Genomic DNA, 21,489 nt, shown 5'->3' on the forward strand with positions numbered 1-21,489 from the left:
TCATTTCGCAGATGCTACTACGATCCAACATAATCCACCCTTACGGAAAAAAAATCCTCTCATTTCAATCTGTGTCCAACCGAAAAAGCTTCTCGAATCAAAGTTTACCTTACGGGGAGGGAACGGTTTTTCAAATTGCGTACCACAATTTCGATTGATGAAGATGGGGCCGGGTGTGGCGCCGTGCAAAGGGGAAGCGTTTAAAAACAACATAAAAGCGTAGTAAATTAACGCATGAAGCAAAAAAAAATATACTCTCCAAAATATTCAACTGCAAAACTCAAAACTCAAAAGAAAAAAACATGCCAACGACTAACGGCGTGAACGCATTCGGAACGTCACGCTCGGATGCGCTTTTCCCGTGGACACGGCACAGCATTATGGTCCGGGTGTCAATGTCGAATGGTTTCGCACACACACAAACACACACCGATCATCTACAACGAGCAAAAGAGACAGAGCCCAAAAGGCAACTCTCCCGCCGTGGGGATACAATTAGCCGGATTCAAGGGTTCACACAATTCACAATCCGATTTCTGCTCCTGTTGCCCGGGTTCTTCTGCACCTGTGACCAATGCTGACCGCTTTTACGGTTAAAACAAACGCACACACACACACGGACGCCTCCACCACTGCCGTGTACCGTGTCCGGTGGGTTCAACCGTTTCCCAGCACGAAAGGGTGGCTGAATTCTTTCGCAAGTCCCCGGTTTCTGTGAAAGGGTCGCTTGCGGTGCGTCCAGCTAATGGTGTCGAGCCTTGTACTCTGGTTAACCTTACCGCAATATCCGCCCAAGATACGATGACACTCCGTTACAGGGGGAGGGGGGAAGTAGGGGAGGGAAAGTGGCCGCCACCGATATTGGGACCCGCTCGTTCAGGTTGCGCTGTCTGTTGTTGTTTTTTTATGAGCTATTCTCCAGCCAAGAACGCTTCCCACCGGAAGGCAATGAAGATTCTCGGACGGACGATGATTTCTTTCTTTTTAAAGGTGTTTTGTTAGTTTCATTTTTCACGTTGATTTTCACCTCACAAAGGGAATGCGAACACGCTCACCCGCTAGAAATTGTGCCGAAGGTTTCAATCCATTCAATGCCGGGGCTGAAATTTCTCCCCGGCTTAACCACTGTGTTGCGTTATCAACGTGCTGCTTCCTGGCCAACAGGGGGATGTGTAATTAACTTTTCGGGCCATCGAAATTTCACTAGGCAACGGTCGCGATCGCAAACCCCCGTTCGATAACGCATTGGCATCAATCACGTGAAAATGGCTTCAATTCCGCCCAGCACAGCCACACCCCACACAAGCCAAAGCAAACAAAAAAAACAATAAACTTCATTTCAATCTATCCACCTACTAACCCACAAGCGAGGAACCCTTTTTCCGGTGGCCTTCGGTGGTCACTTTGATCTTGCCGGCGCCATCTGCCTGGCAGTGTGGTGGTATCACGGCGGTTCGGAAATCGATCGAAGGGATCATTTTTGGTTAATTGAAAAATCATTAGCCGTTGCCGCCGGAGCCACACCGAAACCTCAGGAAGTGTCTGTTTGTATGGCACTCTTGTGTAGCTTAGTTGCAACACGTAAGCCAACGACACCTTCACGAATCAAAACACAATTTACTGAACTAACAAAAAAAAAACTCTCTTGCTTTATCTCTCTCTCGCTCTCTTTCTCTTTCCTTTACTCGCATTTTCCACTAGCAAAAGAATTTGATCTGAAACTGAAGCCGCCTTGGATCGATGAATGGCCGAATGGCTGGTTTCGGGTGGCATTGGGCCGCTTCCATTTTGCTTTTATTTTCCAGCGACATCCGCCGCACCGGCTGGACCTGGGAACGAAAATGAAATTTCATTCATAAAAATCGTCCAACAAGCCCGCTCGGGACAGCCATTCTGTCCATCGATCATTACGAACGATGAAGGCTTTTGTCGTGTGTAAAAAGCGAATGGACCGCACGCTGGCAGGGGTGCGAACCTACGATAGAATGAATAACTTTTCAAAGAGGGTGCTATAAGAGTTTTTAAATAAGTGTTCGAAATTTGAAACAATTTGGAAATGTACTTCTTCCTCATACTGTTGATTTTTCAGCGTTTAGACTGAGAATAGCTAAGAATTTTCTTTACGGTTTACGGAAATATTTGTCTGAGGCATTTGAGACATTAAATGTTGAGGCTATAACAGTTTAAACTCCGAATTAAATACAATATTAGGCAATATGTGTTTAGGTTTTCTGTTGCAACTTAAATTTACGTAAAAAATCTATCAACTCTGGCCCATTTCAAATGATCAGTTGTTTAACGGAAGTGCCCAGCAGTTTAATATTGAGTATTAAATTTATTCATTATAAAATTTACTATGCACTTAAGCGCAGTTGTAGCCCCTTCGACAAATGCATTATATTTTTTTATCGTCATATCCTCAACCAACCGCTTGAAGCGAGAAATATTAGTACTGCGTATTAACCTTGTTGCAAAGTTCGTACATAATTTTCATTTTCCAGGCCAGTTCTTCGCCATTTCGATGGCTTTTACCTCATTTCCCCCCCCCCCCTCCTCCCCCTACTCCACTCCATTATCCGTCTGTGCCTTTTCCTGCCGGTAGGGGAACAACAAGCGCCCAAGTTCCCTGGCCCAAGGTGAAGGAAAGCGCCGGCGGCAGCGGAGAGATGGGTTTTGAAAAGCCGAAGGGTGAAATCCACCAACCGGAACGGAAGCAGCGACGCGGCACCAAAAAATACATATCCGTCGCCGTCAGCGCACCATTGTCGGTTCAAGGTTTTTCCTGCGCCCTGTTGCTGTTTGCCTCGCCGCCCCACTGCCGGGAGGAGCAGGTTGATCCATTCCGGACACAACCTGTCCGGCATTTGGCTGTTTGTGGATGGTTTGATAGCGGGGTGGCACGTTGGGCAGCACTTTTGCTTGTGTTTGTGAAAGGTTGCCATAGCCATGGCGGTGCAGTCGTAGAGAAGATTATCGGTGTTTACAGGAGATGTACTAAGCAATGGGCTTTAGTAAACTCCACGCAAATTGTGTTGGACGCATTTTCGAACAGCGCTAAAACACAACAGCACAACACTGAATGGTGAAAATAAGCTTTACCGATGGAAATAATTAAGTGCTCAATGCTAAAACCCGCATGAAGTTGTCAGCCCGTGGACAACTTTCCGACGATTTTTATCAGATTCAAATGTCCGCTTTTAGGCATTTCACGAAAGAAAGCACCGACAGCATCAGTTCCAATTGCCACAACCGACAAGATTGATTGTCGGCGCCGGGCACTTGGCCGGGGCGCTGGAACGTCATTGATTGGCGCCGCTTTGTGATTAGTGATTTTTATCAATCTTTAGACGAGATGAGCCGTCGGTTGTGAAAGAAAAAAACACACACACACACACACACACCAAACCACCGTCACTCTCACCCTTTATTGATTTCTTTTCTCGCCCGGGTCTGACTTCCGTCTTCAATTCAGGTCCTGTCAGCACCGTGCCGGCTATCGTTGCGAATCCCAGCCGATGTCTTATCGCGTGAACGCAAAAGTGGCGGAGCCGATTGTGCTCCAGGCAGGGCAAGATTAATGGGCAAACGTCTGCTGATGATGGAGGTTGGGTGGCTCGAGGAGGACTCATTTTTTTTTTTTGACGAGCTCGTACATCGTGTGCTTTGCGTGAAATAATTAAAATAAATTATTGTGATTTCGCCTACCGTTTTCAAGGCTTTTTCGCATTCATGGCGCAATGCTTAATGGTTGATCACATTCACAGCACCACTTTCTTGTCGTTTTTTCACTCGGCTTGGTAGCTTCCCGGTTTGTTATGCATTACTTCAATTGTATCTTTCTTCATTTTGGGCACAACATTAGCAAAACCGTTCCTTCCGTAGCCTTATGGGAGGCACCACTTGCCTGGCACGAATGAGTTATTACTTTATCAATGGTAAAGTGTCCAGTAAGCATCCTAAAATCAATCACTGGTAATTGAATAATTTCGCTTGTGGCAGCTTTGCTCGGCAAGCGTGTACATATCTCTGTAGCCACTGCTGGAAGCAGCATGCTACTTATCATTCGTGAGACTTCATTGCGTCGAGGGCCTTTCCTGACCACGAGACCTGTCAAAACATGGCCGTGTCGGGGTAAAACCGGTTGACTACCGGTCCGAATCCGTGGGAGCCGGTAGCTGATCCATGTGCTGGGCATCGGACGGTAACCCATACGACAGGTGGCAATGTAGGGTGGTTGTGTGTACGAAGCCACTGCAAACACCGGACGCCCCGGTCTGTCACTCGGCAAGCCGGCGAACGTGCGAAGATAATCGTAATCGTAATCGATTAGCAGCACTTTAGTCGATAGCGAAATCTGACTGCTTCCATCGATCGTTTTAATTGCCGCAATACTACACCGCAATGTGTCATACGCGTGCACGGTCGGAACTCGTATCAGTCAGCTGGGTGACACTAGCAAGCATTGTTGATGTGTGTTTTGCAAGGAAAAACATCAAAGCTGATAACATGCTTAACCGATGATGCACATTCCAGTCCAATTCGATGTGGAATCTGAAAGAGAGTTTGATAATTTCAATTACTTTACATAAATTAAAAGTATTAACAATTAAATATGGAAAATACAGAATTACAGATCAATTAAACAATACAATAACAACTTTTTCTTTGTCTGGAATTATTTACATGTTTTAGTTTAGTCTGTTTACGGTATCTCTTCCATAAATAACTCTACCCTATGAAAGAATTACTCAAGACAAGGCTGTGTCTTATTGGCTTAACTTATTGACACACAAAACAAATTCTTCATGATTGCCATTTCCTGACGGACTTCAAATCAGGGAGAGTTCCAAGTTCACGCTTCCCGTAGGCTGCTGGTTATCGCACTTACGTCGACTGCTGTTTACAAAACAAGCGCACCACCAGGCGAGCTCGATTCCGCTCATGTTCGATTTACAACATCATTCTTACGATCGTCACCGTCACGGTTTCATCGTTGGTCGGATCCGCCAAAAAAAAAAAACAGTGCCCGGAATACACATCACGACCTGGGCCGATCGTCCCGGCGGGATCTGGTAGCAAATAGCCTACCGTTGGGTGAAACTAGACACCCTGTAGGTCGGAAGGCACGGTACGGTAGTGCTCGAATAACCGCGCAATAATAAACAGCAACCCACCGACAAGGGTGTGGACGGAAGCGGATCAACCAATTCCCATGATCGGTTTTGCAGTGATCTAGTTGTGGCCGTCCGTTTCTCGAAAGCAGCTTAGTAGCGATTGAGCAATGAGTGAATGAGCTTAATTCCTGGTCAAGCGCTGGAGTTCTTCAGTGCCTGAGAAATAATTGAAGCTACGAGTGTGTGTGTGTGTGATGTTTTTTTACGAACCTTCGTACCCATGAGACTCACCATGTTCGTGTACAGTTTGCTGAGCATCGTAGGGCTGTGCTTGGTGAGAATCGGCCAGGGCGCTGTAAGCAACGATTGCAACACTGCAACTGCACAATGCACCGCCGTCCGTCCATCATCAGTCACGAACGAATCAATAACGACCGTTGACAAACTGCACTACGAGCTCGTCGCTTCTGGGTAAAGCTGGCTTATTACTGATGTATTTTCCTAATTTCTCCTGCCAGCACACAACCCCAAACCTGGGTAATGCTTATTTCATTAGCATAACTTTAGTCTTAACTGCTCGTGTAGCCTACGTCGCCCGTTATCAGCACGAGTCAGGCTGGAACGCTGTTCCGTTTTTCCCCCCCCCCCTGCTCGAGTAAATGAAACATTTTCCCACATCCAACATCGGTTACGTTCGCACACTCCCATGAACGTGGACGTCCTCGCCCCTCCAGCCCAAAAGAAATTAGAGCTGGTTCTCCACCCCTGCTTATAAAGAAGGGCCGGTAATTACACTGTGGAAAACTGAAACATTCCGCACCGGCGTAAGCTGGCAGGGAATTCGGGAACCAAGTCACCTCATCGGACATGCACATTTTTAATCATGGGATAACCGTAACCGGCACAGGGATTACGATTAAAAGAATGCTCCCCAAAACGAACGCGGACAGGTGTTGGGACGGATGCTTTCAATAATTCTTCATCATCGTCATTACAGTGGGATCTTGAACGATCCCTTGACACCGCTGCCAACCCTTGCCAACGGTCATCTGGGCTTCACCGTGTTTCAAGACGCGGTGTACATGGCCGGCCTGTACAACGGTGCAGGTGGTCTAAGTCATCGCGCACGCATACCGAACATGGCCAACGTACGGTTGGACAACGACTGCTACCGCGGAAAGGATCGTTCGTGCAGCGTTACGCTCGATCTTCGCAGTGGATATTTTCGCGTAAGCTACGAAAACGCCAACCACTCCTTTCGGATGACGCACCTACTCTATCCGCACGCCCTGTACCGGCGCTTGATCGTTAATCAGCTTTTGTTCGAACGGCTCACACCGGAAGCTGGTAAGGATTCAAACTGTTATCACCGTAGTGTATTGCAGTGACAAACAAACGAAAGGTACAGCATTTAACGCATAACGTACACCGAAGAGGCGTAAACAATGTATGCAAATTAATGCACACCGAGACAACGAACGTTTCCCATATTCATAACCTTACCTACAGCGAGCTCCACACGGTTAGAACTAGCAGCTTTTCGAAGGGGACAACGCCAGTTTCTCATGGTCTTTTCAACGGTCGCGGTGTACATTAAAATATGACCCCTTTTTCTCGGTAGTATGATCAGCACAGTGCACCTGTTGGTGCGAAGAAGAGTAAAAAACAGAAAGAGGGCGAAGATCACGGGTTACCTGCGAATGTGTTCTTGTTGTGACTAAATTGTTTGACATCGCGCATGCAAAATTTGCTAAATAGCTTTGTAAGTCCAGTTTACTGATATATTATGTTCATGGTGCACATGATGGTTTGATGGTAGAGGGGTCGATCTTCTCACTATTGATTCCAAATATCATGAGAACTATTTTGCAATACGTACGTCAAGAATATCTTGGAGTTGCTGGAGTTGTAATTCCAACAAGTAGAAGTAGTTTCTGTAATATAATCGTAAACGTAATGCTTAGTAGTATGCTGTACTATATACCAAGAACAGTGGATAATTTGAATAAGGCAGGATAGAGCCAGCGAAGGAGGAAAAAATATAACTTATCCTATTAATATTATTTGACCAGTTAGATGATCCAAATTCTACCTTTTTAACCAGTACTGGCTTTGAAGATCTCAAGTCAAATGGGTTTTAGTACCGATCGTGTTGTGTGAAGATCAGCGTCCATACCATCAAACTAACGGACAACCAATCATTGCGATCGGGACCTTCACCTGTTTGAAGTAAGAGTCTCCATGAAGTTAAGGAAACTCGACATTTGATTAGAATATTTTGTTACAAAATCATATTCAGTATCGAACGATGAACAACCGCATATTAAAACACGACCAATCATCTTCCGACGACGATTTTCAACAGCTAAGTAATACTATTTTGTTAGAAATATCCCTGATTGGACTACAATTTCTGAGGCTCCCAATCAAGTCACTCACCGTGACAATCTCACCGCATGAAAGCACACCCTCAGCTCAGCAGCAATTAAAACCACTTCAACGGTCTTCATTAAGGGTTTTTTTTTTGGGCAAACGTTTTCTACCCGCTTTTAGGAGACATCAGTTTACCGCTTGTGCCGGGGACGGCTTTCACCAGCGAGGACATTCATTTTCAACCCATTAGTGCACCAACCAGTGTGCAGCCGAGCAGCCCAACTTCTGGAACCGTTCCACAGCATGATGACGGTATGGATCGTATTTATCAAAGCTGCGGCACAACGCGGGAGGTGGAAAATTCCACCTATCAAACCCAGGGAAGACCAGTGTGTGTGCTATGGAATCACATCCCAGAACGGTTGGTACTGCCCGAGAATGAGACGATTACTGCGTTCACCTTCCTAATGGCCGTTGATGAAAGTGTGGCCGTTGCAGAAAAGGAACTTAAAGTAGGTTAGTTACATACGCATCGTACGAATCGTCAAACGCTTCTTCGCGATTTGTTCGTACGAGATTTTTTTCCGTTTGCCCCTTTTTCAAACTCTCAAAGATTGTTTGTCTCCCCATTTGCCTGCGCTTGGCGTGAAACTTCACGCTTCACGATATCTGCACGCTCAATCGCAATAGCTGGAAGCGTTTGGCCTTCTTTGAGCCCACAGAAGATAGGGCCCCGGCTACTGATCGCTATCGCACCAAAATTACATAATTCACAGCGCTGGCACAAACCGGTGAAGAGTTACTGCAGGCGCATACATCACTGTGGGGTTCCTTCTGGGACCGTTTCGACATCCTAATGACCGGAAACGAACCGTTACAGTATGTCGTACGGGCAAGCGTCTTCTATCTGGTCAGCAATCTACCGTTCGAGGCAAGCTTCACCAGATCACCGGGACCGTTTTGGGGTCTCGGCCCGACCGGGCTGGGACGCGGTGGTACGAACCTAGACGACTACGAGGGCCACTCGTTCTGGGACACGGAAATTTGGATGTTTCCCGTACTGAATCTGATCGATCCATGGTACTCGCGGTTATTGATAACATACCGGGTCAAGATGCTACCGACGGCGAGACGTCTCGCAGTCGAGGCTGGCTACGACGGTGTCCGGTAGGTTCGGGCAGTGACGAAACTAACTCGCATCGGGTAAACTCATCTGCAAATATCTTGTACAGATTTCCCTGGGAAAGTGCATTCACAGGAGTGGAGGTTACGCAACCCTGTTGTCCAGCGGTGGCAAAGTATGCGCATCATATCACCGGCGACATAAGCTTCGCCCTTCGGCAGTACCTCGCCACTACGCATGATCTCGAATGGCTCCGGAACCGAGGCGGATGTGGAATGGTACAGTCAATAGCGGAGTTCTGGAGCAGTCGCGTGAAGTTCAACTACACCGGCACGGAGAACTACGACATAGTGGGTAAGAACCGAACAGAAGACGGTCATCATAGCGCCACCTCGCATGAGTCATGCTTTTTTATATTCCCCCCCCCCCCCCAAAACCCCCTCTTTCCACACACAAACACTTCCATTGGACCGGTTACAATGTTTTCGTTTTTATGATCTCTGCTCTCTTAAATCCTAACTCCTAGCGGTAATGGGACCGGATGAGGATCATGAAAATGTAACCAACAACGCGTACACAAACGTGGTCGCCGGCTATGCTTTGTATTTTGGCGAGTAAGTAAACAATCCTTCAAACGGAACGAAACTTTCCCATACGTTCATGTATAACGAAAAAAAAAACAGACAACCGACAGATACCTTCTCCTCCCTCAAGTGGTGCCGGACAAAACACACAAGGTGGAGATTTTCGCGATTAATTAGATTGAAAAACAAAAAAAAACCCAACGGACAAGTCATATAATGGAGGGCGGGCAGGCATGTGGCTGTAGTCGGCGGATCTCCTTGATATATCGTTGATTATGTTTGTTTTCCGTCGGAAGATCCGGTACCGTGGGGGAACTAGCAAATCATCACGCTATTCTGAGCAATAAGAAACAAACGAATGCAGGAAGAAAAAGTTCTTGCTCATGGAGCAAAGCTATCACCTGAAAAGACACCTGAAAAGCGTATACGCTGGGCAATGATTCCATGTAACGGTACAGAGTGACGTCCAGTTTTTCAAACCCATAGTCTAGGAACGATTGGGCTACGACATCTTTCGGGCGCCATGGAAACCAAGTGGCGATCATGTGGATAATCTGATTAAAATTATAACCCAATGAGAAGATTTCCCCGCATAGGTCTAAATGACTGCCTTCTATCGCTTCCGGACGAGTGTTTACTAGCTTCCAAGCCTATGGATATGATCGAGAATATGGATAACTCGAGACAATGGCCTTGACCAACCGAGGGTTGGCGAGTGATGTCTGGTGAGCATAGCGACAAAATTAATATACGATGTCTCAAACCTAATTTCGAAGACCTGAGTATCAATCAATTCTACATGTTCGCGTGACGTTTTTTGCGATGTATGATATTAGAACATATAAAACAGGCATATTCAATCAAATTTATATTTTTTGCACTCTTTAAACTAAGAATTGTGGTTTGAGTTAAATAAATTCTAAGGCATACATTGTGGACATATCTCGCAAATCTGGAGCGCTATTTCTGTGTAAATGACATGAAAGTTACTGAGCAATTGGCCCCCAGCTACGGTAGTTTCAACCAATAAAGAAGTCAGCGAACTGAAGTTAGGAGACTCCTGGTATATTGGGTTCACACTAAAAGTACAAGAAACAAACCTCACGAAATGATTATTCTGATTATTCGTATGGTGTAACCTCTTGGAGCTCTATAATCTTGGAGCTTTTAAGTCCAGTAAGCCAGAAATAGCAGGCATGTCCTAGTAGGTCTTTACGTCAAGAAGAGGGAAAGAGAGAACCTCTTGATGCTGGGATGAATTTCTGTAACCCATCAGTTTACTTCCCATTTCGAAAAGCTTATCCTTATCTTATCTACTACATTGATTTGATGTGTTTCATTATTTGCTTATCTGCAGTTTCGTCAGCTGTATTTGCGGCGATGACGTCACCTCCAGGAATTGGAGTGCCATCGCCAAACGGATCAAACTCACATACGACGAAATAGGCAATTTTCATCTGCAGTACGAAGGCTACAAAGCTTCCACCAGGATCAAGCAGGCGGATGCAATTCTTCTCGGATACCCGTTGCTATACCCCGTGATGAAACCGTACACGCTCAAAAACGATCTGTTCATGTACGAACCGGTAACGCGACCCACCGGACCGGCAATGTCCTGGTCCATGCATGCCATAAATCACCTCGATATAATGCAATCGCGGGAAGCGGCCACAAACTTCAACCGCAGCTACCAACCGTACATCCGTGGAACGTTCAACGTGTGGTATGAGCTGCAGACACCAGCCACCGGAGCGGAAAACTTCCTTACCGGTGCGGGCGGATTTCTACAGGCCGTGCTCTTCGGTTACACCGGATTTCGGGTGTATCTGGATCGGCTGGAGGTGCGAAGCCGTGATCCGCTGGAACTATCAGTCGCTGGCGTTAGTGGTACTGCGAAAGGAGTGCAGTATCTTGGGGCGCTTATCACGGTAACACAATCGGTTGACAGAGCGGAAATTGCGGTGACTCACCTGGACGAAGAGTTGACGATAGAATTTGATGATGGGAATGCCGCAACCGATATCGTTCTCAATCAAGTCTGTAAGTATTTTCACACCGGGACAGATAAGCCGTGTAACGCGTGTATACAAGTGATGCTAAAAGCGTTATAATCTTGCTGCTTTGTTATAGATCCACTGGAGAGAGGTGCGACAGCGAAAATACGGGCTAAATCTTATCCATACCGGGACTGTGATTTACCAAAGGATGTCATTGGATACTAATAATTCGCACGGATGTTCGTGTTTATTTTAACATCAAATGTCTCTATCATGTCAAAAAATTCCACCCAAATCTAGGAGGCGTTATGAGTGCCGTTCCGATCATTCGTACTTCGTTGCAAAATGTAATGTGCACCATGAGTAGAAAAAAAAGAATTATCGATTGATTTGGGGTTTTGTAAACAAGCTTGTCTATCGTATTTGTACAACGAGTAAAACAAACGACCAAAAAAAAAGCAATTGGACAACAACATTGCCGACTTCTTTCTTATCAAGCCGTGATAAAAACACAGTGTTTGGCACATTGCAGCTGTATCGATCGTGTGAAATTATTGGGAAAAGATTTAATATTACTTATTTGTAATGTGGAATCCTACAAACGACAAGCTGTTGTTCGTGGAAGAATTCACATAACCATCGAGTCTTCAAGGAACACATACATTGAAAGCTTTCGACATTACACATGGGTATTTCGGGGGTGACAAACAATATGGATCATGAATCTATTGACCCTTGCGCAACGGTTCCCCATCGTTGTTATCGCTTTATCCGACATTGGCTTGTTATCTTATCATCTATTCAATAGGGGACTCGTTCGGGACAGTATCTCGTGCGCTATAAGCCATCACTTACGATCGACCCCAGGCTCAGTAATAGTTCATTTGCGGTCGGTGCAAGTCACCACAGAATGTCACTTCGTTCAGTAATATCCGTAGGTTTGGCACTAACCGTGCTGGGCGCCTTCGTTGCGGCCCAAGGTGATACAAGTGATGCAAACTACAAATTCCAAACCCGGCCACCGTTGCCGGCAGCCGCAGTGATGCCAACGTTGGCCAACGGCAACATCGGGTTCGTGGCGTACGGTTCATATGTGCACCTGAACGGTGTGTACAATGGTTTGGGAGGCAAATCGCATCGGGCGCGCATTCCCAACTATGGCAACATTCAACTGATGACATGTTCGCCCGAAAGTGCCAGTGTATCCCCGAGCTGCACCTATCAGCTCGACATGAAGGAGGGCAAGTTTGTGACTGTCGATGAAAATGGTGCTTATCGGGTGGTGCATGAGATGTACCCACATCGATACTATGACACGGTTCTGGTGAATCGTGTCCGAGTACAGCGACTCAGCTCGGAGACCGTGATTCAGGCACGCTTGCTGCAAATTCCAGGACAAAGTGAAGATTTCTCCTGGTTACCGACCACCGAATTCGTAATGTCCGGACAGGTGTACAAGGTGCAGTGCGGGACTACAGTGCAGGTGGAGGAACCGAGTGTGCAAGCGTTTGGCCATAATGTTTGCGTAACTTATCCGACAATCCCGGAATATGTGGAGATTGAACCGGACGTGATGGCTAAGGAATTCCTATTCTTTACTGCTTTCACCATGACCGCTGAGGATGGTACGCGACAAATTTCAGAAGTTACCATGTTGAGCAATGCGCAAGAAAGCCTTCACATAAGACAAATGGAGAGTCTTTGGGAGCGTTACGGTATTACGGTGGAAGGAAACAACGAACTTGATCGAGTTATCAAGGCCAGTGCGTTCTATCTGTTCAGCTCTCTACCAGCACACCAGGTAGCATCATCCGCGGGAAGATATCCCTTCTATGGACTTGCTCCCGCTGGACTGGGTCGTGGTGGGATCGTCGAGCAGGAATATCAGGGTCACAGTTTCTGGGATACGGAAATTTGGATGTACCCAGCGATTTTACTAATGGATCCGATCAATGCTGCAAAAGTGTTGAGCTATCGCACCACTGTCGGTGGTGGTGCACGCCTTAAGGCGCTGCACAACAACTACAATGGCATACAGTTTCCCTGGGAGTCGGCATTTACCGGAACCGAGGTGACACCGGATTGTTGCCCGGAAGTGGCCGATTATCAGCATCACATCACGGCCGACATTGTGTTTGCCGCACGTCAGTATTTCTACGCCACCGGTGATTTTAGTTGGCTAAGGTCACAAGGGTGTCGGCTGGCTGCAGACACGGCACTTTTCTGGCTTAGTCGGGCAGTGTATAACAATGCTACCGACTTGTACGAAATCCGTAATGCGATGGGACCCGACGAGGATCATCCGAACGTTTCGAATAACGCCTTTACCAATGTGATGGCCGCGCATAATCTGTTCTTCGGTGAATTTGCGTCCTGCTACTGCCAAGACACTGTTGTAAACGAGAGTGTCCGTAAGGAACTCCTGAAGGTTGGCAGGGGTCTTACGCTGCTGTACGATGCGGAAGGTGATTTTCATCCACAGTATGAAGGGTACCAGACCGGTACCCCGATCAAGCAAGCTGACACGGTGCTCTTGATCTATCCTCTGCAGTATCCAATGAATGTGTAAGTGGTTGGCACTCAGTTTAATGTAACAGCTTAACAATTTACGCTTGTATAATTCTTCAGATCGACGAAGGCAAATAATCTGCGCAAATACTCGGAGGTAACGCGTGAGAATGGTCCAGCAATGACATGGGCCATTCACACGATTGGTCACCTGGAGCTTAATCAGCTGATAGAAGCAGACGCTATGTTTGATAAGAGCTATCGCCAGTACCTTCGGGCACCGTTTAACGTGTGGAGTGAAAACGGCAACAATGAGCCCGGGGCGGGCAACTTCATAACCGGTGCCGGTGGCTTCCTGCAGTCCATCATCAACGGGTACGCGGGTGTTCGACTTCATCAGGATCGGTTGGAAATTACAAATGCCCGCCTAACTCCCAGCACTGGAACTCTGCACATCCCAACTATAGAGTACAGGGGCGCACTGTTTTCGTTGACCGTGCGAACAAATGCGTTTACCATCAAGATCAGATCGACGGCCAACGATGTAAGGCTGCTAGTCGATCAAAAAGAAGAGCATATCTGCACGGGTTGTGAATGTAAGTTATAGATGGGCCCGACATGAGTTGCAATTAATATTGAGTTACCTATCTTCGCAGATAATGGAACGGTTGCTAGCTTTCAAATGACGACGGGTCAAACATTTGGAGGTTGCACATTGAAACCAACTACCCTCGGAGTGAAGGTTGCTGATCAAACAGATGGTGCATCGACGCTCCGTACTACGTGGATGGCTTTCCTATCTCTTATCGTTTGTTTCCTTTTGAGCAAGATGTTCTAACCGACATTCGAGGAAACTAGCATCGAAAGTGGGGCAGCCGGTGGTGTATTGGTAGCGACGCCGGTCTTCACTATTCCAAAACCCCATCCAGACCAATCCTCCGTAGCAAGTCGTTACACCAAGAAGAAGAAGCATTCAAATAATGTTTAAGCATTTAATGGTTTTCAATGAAGATAAAAGAAGATTATTGTATTGTTGATTAATATTCTTGGTCATAATTGTAAGCTAAAAAGCAGATATTAAGGAAATTATATGCTTTTACACTGTAACATTGTAGAAGTATGGTTGTTCTTGAAATGTCCGCCTGTGTTTATATCACCCGAATTGATTTAAAAACAACATCACGACTTTTTCATATTTATCCCAAGTTTTAATGAATTCCAGTATCCTTTCTGACCGGGTGATGTAATACCTTTCAACTGTTGATGAACGTCTCATTATTTGGGCACTAAATTATATTTTTCCTGCTGAAAATTCTCTGACTCTAAAAATGCGTTACAATGATATTTAAAATGGATAAAATTAAAAAAAAGCAAACTGCCCACAGTGGACCACCCGAGTTCCTCCAGCCGATAGCAGCGCCTTTAAACCTCTCTGCTGGAAATTGTACGAACTAAATATAATAAACAAATACACGTCATCTGTCAGTTCGATCTGTTTCTGGTGGTTCAGCGACGTAAATAGGTGCTTCAACCATTCAAACCGGCACCAGAAAATGTTATCTGTTATCAGTGCAAAATGTGGTATTTAACATTGTTTGCCTTCGGCCTGTCTTTCCTGACTGTACGTGGAAATGATTACAACTTCCTCTTCAACGCTACCAAGTAATTATAATTCGATTTTGTCTACGTTCTCTATGCTCTTGTGTATAAATGATTTTTCCCCTGGTCAGATTGCCGAACAAGGCTGTAACACCAACGTTAGCAAATGGACATCTCGGATTCGTAGTGTACGGGGACTCCGTCCATCTGAACGGTGTTTACAATGGTTTGAAAGGAGTAAGCCACCGTGCACGAATTCCAAACTTCGCCAACATTCAGCTTGCAAACTGTTCGTCAATGCAAACGCAACCGAAAAACTGCCGCTATCAGTTGGATATGAGGAGTGGCAAGTTCCGGACCACGTTGGAAGATCCTGCCGGCGGTTACAGGGTGCATCACGAAGTCTATCCGAATAGATATTTCGATCAAACGATCGTAAACCGGATACACGTTCGAAGGATGAAATCGAAACAACTGTTGGAAATAGAAACCCGCCAGCTGATGGGATCTAAGAGTGTGGATCTGCAAGTAAATCCATTGGAGAATCTGAATGTTGACGGTGACGGATACCTGCTGTTGTGCGGCAGGACTAAGCAAGTGGAAGATCTGAAGTTCCAAACCGAAGGACATCAGGTGTGCGTTGCATACAAGCAAGTTCCGCGTACATTAACGCTCACTCCTGAGGAAACGGATCGTGAATATGTATACTTGACCGTTTTCTCGCACTCACGGGAAGAAGTCGAAAAGGAACTTCGTGGTCTCAAAACGAACGATCACGAAAGGATGCATCGGGTGGAGATGGATCGAATGTGGCAAAAATATGGTATCCGTGTAGAAGGAAACGAGCGATTAGATCGAGTTATTAAAGCAAGCGCGTTCTACTTGTCGAGCTCACTTCCTTCCCAGTCGTCATTCCAACCGGGCAGCTATCCGTTCTACGGACTTTCTCCATCAGGGTTAGGTCGTGGGGGCAAGGAGCTGACCGAGTATCAGGGACACAGCTTCTGGGATACGGAAATGTGGATGTTTCCTCCGATCCTGCTGCTCGATCCGTTGAATGCGCGTAAACTTCTACATTACCGAACACTGGTCACGGAAGCGGCCGCCGATTATGCTCGTGCTAATGGTTACGAGGGTTGGCAGTACGCTTGGGAGTCGGCTTTTACAGGGCGCGAAGTGACGCCGGACTTTTGTCCACAGGTACCGGAGTATCAGCACCACATAACCGCTGACGTTGCATACGCGGCCCGGCTATACTATTACGCGACGGGCGATCTTGACTGGTTGCGTACGGATGCGTGCCGTTTGGCGTACGAAACGGCACGGTTTTGGAAAAGTAGAGTAGATTACAATGCTGACACGGACACGTTCGACATTGGAAGAATAATGGGCCCGGATGAGGACCATCACAACGTCACGAACAGTATCTACACGAATGTGATTGCGGCACACAACTTGTTCTTCGGTGCGTTCGTGGGTTGTCACTGTCGAGCGTCGCTTCCGGATGCTTCCGAGGAAGAGTTTGCCGAGTTCCTAAGGGTAGCTAAAAGTATCACACTGCCATACAACGCGCAGTACGATGTGCATCCGGAGTATAAGGAGTACACGTTCGGTACACAAATCAAGCAAGCGGACGTTGTGCTTTTAGGTTACCCATTAGAGTTTCCGATGAAAGAGTAAGTTCTTGATCGTGATTGCCGTTTTCCGTTAACAACTGTGTCTATATTGCTTATCCCTATTGTACAGGTCAACGAAAGCAAATAATCTCCGGCTCTACTCGATGGTAACGCGCCCCGATGGTCCAGCCATGACGTGGGCAATTCACACGATTGGTCATCTCGATCTGAACGAACTGGACCATGCCGCGGCGATGTTCCGCAAGAGCTACAAACAGTACCTGCGCGCACCGTTCCATGTGTGGAGCGAAAATGGTGAAGGTGCCGACGGTGCCGGAAACTTTATTACCGGTGCGGGAGGTTTCCTTCAATCGCTCATCAACGGATATGCAGGAGTTCGGTTAAGACACGGCAAGTTGGTTATTAATAACCCTCGGTTGCCACCGGGAACAACGAGACTCTTTCTACCACAGCTCAACTACGGTGGAGTACAGTTCTCACTCGACATAGGACAAAACAGTTTCCGTATTACGTTCGGAACTGGCACGCAAGCTGCCTTTGAAGCTCTCAGCCTGCTCGTAGACGATCTCGAGCGTGATCTTTTCGAAGGGTGTGAATGTATGATCAGTTGTTGTATACACCACCTTATAATGCCTTTGTTTACATGAGTTTCTTTTTCTATTGTACTTTCAGACACGGGAAGCAAAACTGGTGTACTTTTGTTACGCCAAAAACGTGATACCACTGCTACTACTTGCATGTTGCATGATACCGTCCTAGGAATGCAATTAGCCGATCAGAACGGACGACTGTTTACGGCGACGCAGTTAATCGTAGTGTCACTGGTCATTGGATTGCTTGGCGTGCTGTACAGCATTTACGTAGCGCTCCGCAGCAAGCGTACCCGCGGTAAAGTGACTGAAAAGGAAATCATAAGCAAAAGACTTCGAAAGAAACAAAAAAATAAATCAACCAAATAAGAAGTAAACGTTTTACGATGGGATAATTAGGCGAACCTTTTTACATGTTTTTCCCGAAATATTGGACGTTCGCTTACGATTATATATTCCGGCCTTTCTGATGGACGCATGATCGCTATCACTCCATCACTATTTAGGAATACGACAAAGACACATCCCCTACGTTGGAGCGCCGTAAACCAATGTTATCTATGTCATCAGCTTATGCCAGGATCGGTATAGACTTTTAAGTACCAGAAGTTCACACCGCCGAGTTGCGGATGGCACCATTTCCTCTACGTGCCCTAATTCGGGATGTTTTATTGATTCACTTTTTTTGGTTCTCCTATGGAATTGCTTAAAATCTCCAACGTGAGAAGATGGATTTGAAGAAAGAAAAAACCTGTTGAAACGCAAACTCACTCGCGGTCCTTGCGAAGGAACTATGACTATAAGACGCTTTCCTAGCGCTTCTGTTTGATGATGCTTGTGTTCTGCTTGGTTCCACTCAGCACAATGAAAGGTGACTGTGTTTCCTTCTGTTTTGCCTGCAGCATGTTGAGCGTTCCGAGTGGTGTGTCTGTGGAGCTCATCTTTTTCATCAGCTAAAACAGAAAAAATATGCATTAGAAGGACGCTATTTCATCACGCAAAGGATGCTCCCAACTTACCCCCTCCTGTTCGCTTTTCTTCAACCGCTTCTCAACTTTATTCTTGCCCGGGCCTTTACCGTGGAACTTATGCGACAGATAGCGGAACGCTTCCTTCGGTGTCAGCAGATGTCCGTTGTCGTCGATGTACTCGAGCTTTACGTTCGGTTTGAACGTTTCCTTCTCCTTAAACTCCGTAATAGGACCGGCGTAACGATCACGCCTCGAATACTTGTCGTTCTCTTCCCCATAATTCTTGTCCTCGATGGAGTAGTTCTGAGCTTGCAAGTGGGCGAATCGCGCATTGCTCGGGCGATTACTTTCCTCCCGCTCAAGGTAACCCTTCGATTGGGCCAACTTTAGTGCTCCCGCGACACTGAGCGCAACGTCCGGTTCCTCATCCAGAATTGCAACCTCCTCCACCTTTAGCTCACGGTTGTCTTCTTGCTCCTGTTCGGTGTTGACCGAGTTCCAGGTGCCACTGTGCTGTGAGCTATGATTATGTCGCCGTGACGGGCCCTCCTCCGGATCCGATTCCATCCCATCACGGTCGCTTGCACTGTCCCGCTCAAAGTCCATCATTTCGTTCGGATCTTCCTCCCGATTGCCGGCCGTTCCGTACGTTGGAATGTCACCAAGTGTACGGCAAAACTCTGCCGTCGAATTGAGTAACATTGCTCCATGATGATCGAGCTCACCGCCACTATCCGGCTCCTCTTTCACCTCGCTCTTGATCCGCTCCGGATCAATCGGTAGGGCTTTCGAAATGATCGCCTCCTTCTGTTTTAGACGACGTGCTTTCTGCAATGCCGCCTGCAAATCTTCATCATCCTCTACCGCATCCTCTAGCTTTACCGAGCTCAAATCTTCTGGTATGGTCGGTGTGTCATCCGTATCCAGTATTTCGGCTGCCCGGGCCCGTATATTTTTACGATCTTCTGTCGTAACGGTCCGCGCACCGGATCGCTCGTTTCGTCTCGAGCGCGATCCCAAATCGGCCATGCTTTCTTCGACCGGTAGCGATGCGAGCAAATCATCCGCCCGTAGCTTCTGTCGTATTTTGCGAACCTTCTTCTTGGGCTTTTTAAACGAGGACAGCTCCGTTTCGGTGAAGTAATCCGACACTAGCGTCAGTGGTGTTGTCTCTAACGAATCGAGCTTTTTCTTCTCCAGCTTCGTTTTGATCTCCAGCAGGCGACGCTTTTCTTGTGCTTCCTGTTCGGCGTTCGTGCCGATGACAAAGCTGCTTTTACGTTGTCCTTCAATTTCCTCGTTGTACTTTCCAAGAACTTCGCGTTGTTTCGGCATACCGTACTCATCTACATCGTCTTGACAGTACACATCGTATCCGTAGTGTTGCGGATTTGCCTTACGGTTCTCGACGTTGCGTTTGTACCGCTCGTCATCCATCATATTAACGTTCACGAGTGTGTCGCCCGCTTCCTCGTCCAGCACGTTAGCGTCTTTCAGTGTTAGAATGACCTGCCGTCCCTCTTTGAACGCTTCCACGTCGTGCTCTACGCGAAGCCCTTCCAGATCGCGATCGCGATACGGCCCTTTATTGGTGGCACGTTTTCGTGAAGATCCCGCACGTCCGGAGGAATCCATATCCGGACCACCAGACACTAATTCTTCATCCATCTGGTCCAAAAGTCGGGCACGTTCTTCGGCCTCTTTCTTGAGCCGGTCCTTATCGCGCGTCTTTGCAACCCAATTTTTCAGATCGTCTACATCGTCTTCTTCACCGAGCGTCTTCAAACGCTTCAGTTTTTCCTCGATCGCCCGCTTTTCTCTTCGTTCCTTCAGCTTGTCGCGTATCTTTTCTTCCTGCGTTTTCTCCGACAAGTTCTTTGCCGGCTTGTGATAGAATTCACCCCAGTCATCTTTCAACTTTTCGTTGTTTTCTTGTTCGCTTCCTTTCGCACTCGAACTGTCCGCCGATTTGCTCCCAGTACCAACCTCCAAAGGTCGAAGACCTAATTTTGCTCGCAATTTGTTAGTTTCTTCAATTGACAATGCATCACCGGCACCATTTTCGGGTATGGGTGAAGCGGACCGTTTGCTGGTAGAAGTAGAAGATGCCTTGGGTGGAGGTGGCGGGGTCGGCGACCGTGTGCGCTTTTTGGATGACGTTTCCAACGGGCGAAGTCCCAATTTGGCCCGCAGTTTATTAGTACCGTCAACGGACAGAACATCACCAGCGCCATTGTCAGGGATAGGGGAAACTGATCGCTTTCGAGAGGAAGAGGACGCTTTCGGTGGAGGCGGAGGTGAAGGGGATCGTTGACGCCTTCTCGAGGATGGTTCCGGTTGGGATTTCGATGGTCCAACTTCTAGCGGCCGAAGTCCAAGCTTCGCTCGCAGTTTGTTTGTTTCTTCTACGGACAACACATCACCAGCTCCGTTGGACGGAATCGGCGAGACGGATCGTTTCCGGGAGGTTGATGATGTCTTCGGGGCGGGCGGAGGCGTCGGTGAGCGCCTTCGCTTCTGTACCTGCGGGGGCGGAGGAGGCGACGGCACTGCATCCGATCCCGGAGACTTACGGCTGATGGAGGGAGGCGGTGGCGGTGCACTCGCATCATCCAGAGGTACTTCCACACAATCCGAACTATCGGAATCATCAGCGACCGCATTCACCTCCGGATTGTCACGCTGGGTGCGATGTTCGCGCTCATAGTTCCGACTGTGATGATGTCTATGCTCGCTGTGCTCACGCTTGTGTTTCTTGTGCCTGCGGGCCGCATCTTGGCTGTAGGTATCGTTATCCTCGGAGTAGGAATCAGAACGACGACGATGGTCACGTTCCGGACGCTCGAACCGTGGTGAGCGGCTACGTGAACGCGAACGACGTTTATGCTTTTTAGAATCTCGTTTATGCTTTTTTGATGAACCCATGGTTGTTTTTACCTGTTTCAAGTTAGCACGAAATGTAGGAAGCAAAGTATCCGTATTTTCTCAGCAAA

At 47.2% G+C, this 21,489-nt stretch overlaps 4 protein-coding genes across 4 annotated transcripts; 3 read left to right on the forward strand and 1 right to left on the reverse strand.

The window, feature by feature from the left end:
* The first annotated feature begins 5,394 nt into the window (after window positions 1-5,394).
* On the forward strand, window positions 5,395-11,416 carry LOC128713981 (protein-glucosylgalactosylhydroxylysine glucosidase-like). The gene is made up of 8 exons (XM_053808855.1): window positions 5,395-5,585; window positions 6,112-6,461; window positions 7,668-8,003; window positions 8,264-8,654; window positions 8,720-8,964; window positions 9,137-9,224; window positions 10,552-11,234; window positions 11,325-11,416. The coding sequence occupies exons 1-8, from the start codon at window positions 5,395-5,397 to the stop codon at window positions 11,414-11,416; spliced, it is 2,376 nt and encodes a 791-aa protein (XP_053664830.1).
* Window positions 11,417-12,027: 611 nt separating this feature from the next.
* Window positions 12,028-14,537, forward strand: LOC128714352 (protein-glucosylgalactosylhydroxylysine glucosidase-like). Its single transcript, XM_053809226.1, has 3 exons — window positions 12,028-13,756; window positions 13,820-14,295; window positions 14,356-14,537. The coding sequence occupies exons 1-3, from the start codon at window positions 12,102-12,104 to the stop codon at window positions 14,535-14,537; spliced, it is 2,313 nt and encodes a 770-aa protein (XP_053665201.1). The 5' UTR covers window positions 12,028-12,101.
* A 738-nt stretch (window positions 14,538-15,275) lies between these two features.
* On the forward strand, window positions 15,276-17,894 carry LOC128714767 (protein-glucosylgalactosylhydroxylysine glucosidase-like). Its single transcript, XM_053809648.1, has 4 exons — window positions 15,276-15,361; window positions 15,430-16,974; window positions 17,045-17,532; window positions 17,608-17,894. Exons 1-4 carry the CDS (start codon window positions 15,276-15,278, stop codon window positions 17,892-17,894), a joined length of 2,406 nt encoding a protein of 801 aa, XP_053665623.1.
* Window positions 17,895-18,337: 443 nt separating this feature from the next.
* On the reverse strand, window positions 18,338-21,483 carry LOC128715167 (U4/U6.U5 tri-snRNP-associated protein 1). The gene is made up of 2 exons (XM_053810048.1): window positions 18,545-21,483; window positions 18,338-18,478 (listed from the first exon to the last, which is right to left on the reverse strand). The coding sequence occupies exons 1-2, from the start codon at window positions 21,419-21,421 to the stop codon at window positions 18,338-18,340; spliced, it is 3,018 nt and encodes a 1,005-aa protein (XP_053666023.1). The 5' UTR covers window positions 21,422-21,483.
* Window positions 21,484-21,489: the final 6 nt, after the last annotated feature.

Source organism: Anopheles marshallii, chromosome 3 (genome assembly GCF_943734725.1).
Source record: "Anopheles marshallii chromosome 3, idAnoMarsDA_429_01, whole genome shotgun sequence".
Taxonomy (NCBI): domain Eukaryota; kingdom Metazoa; phylum Arthropoda; class Insecta; order Diptera; family Culicidae; genus Anopheles; species Anopheles marshallii.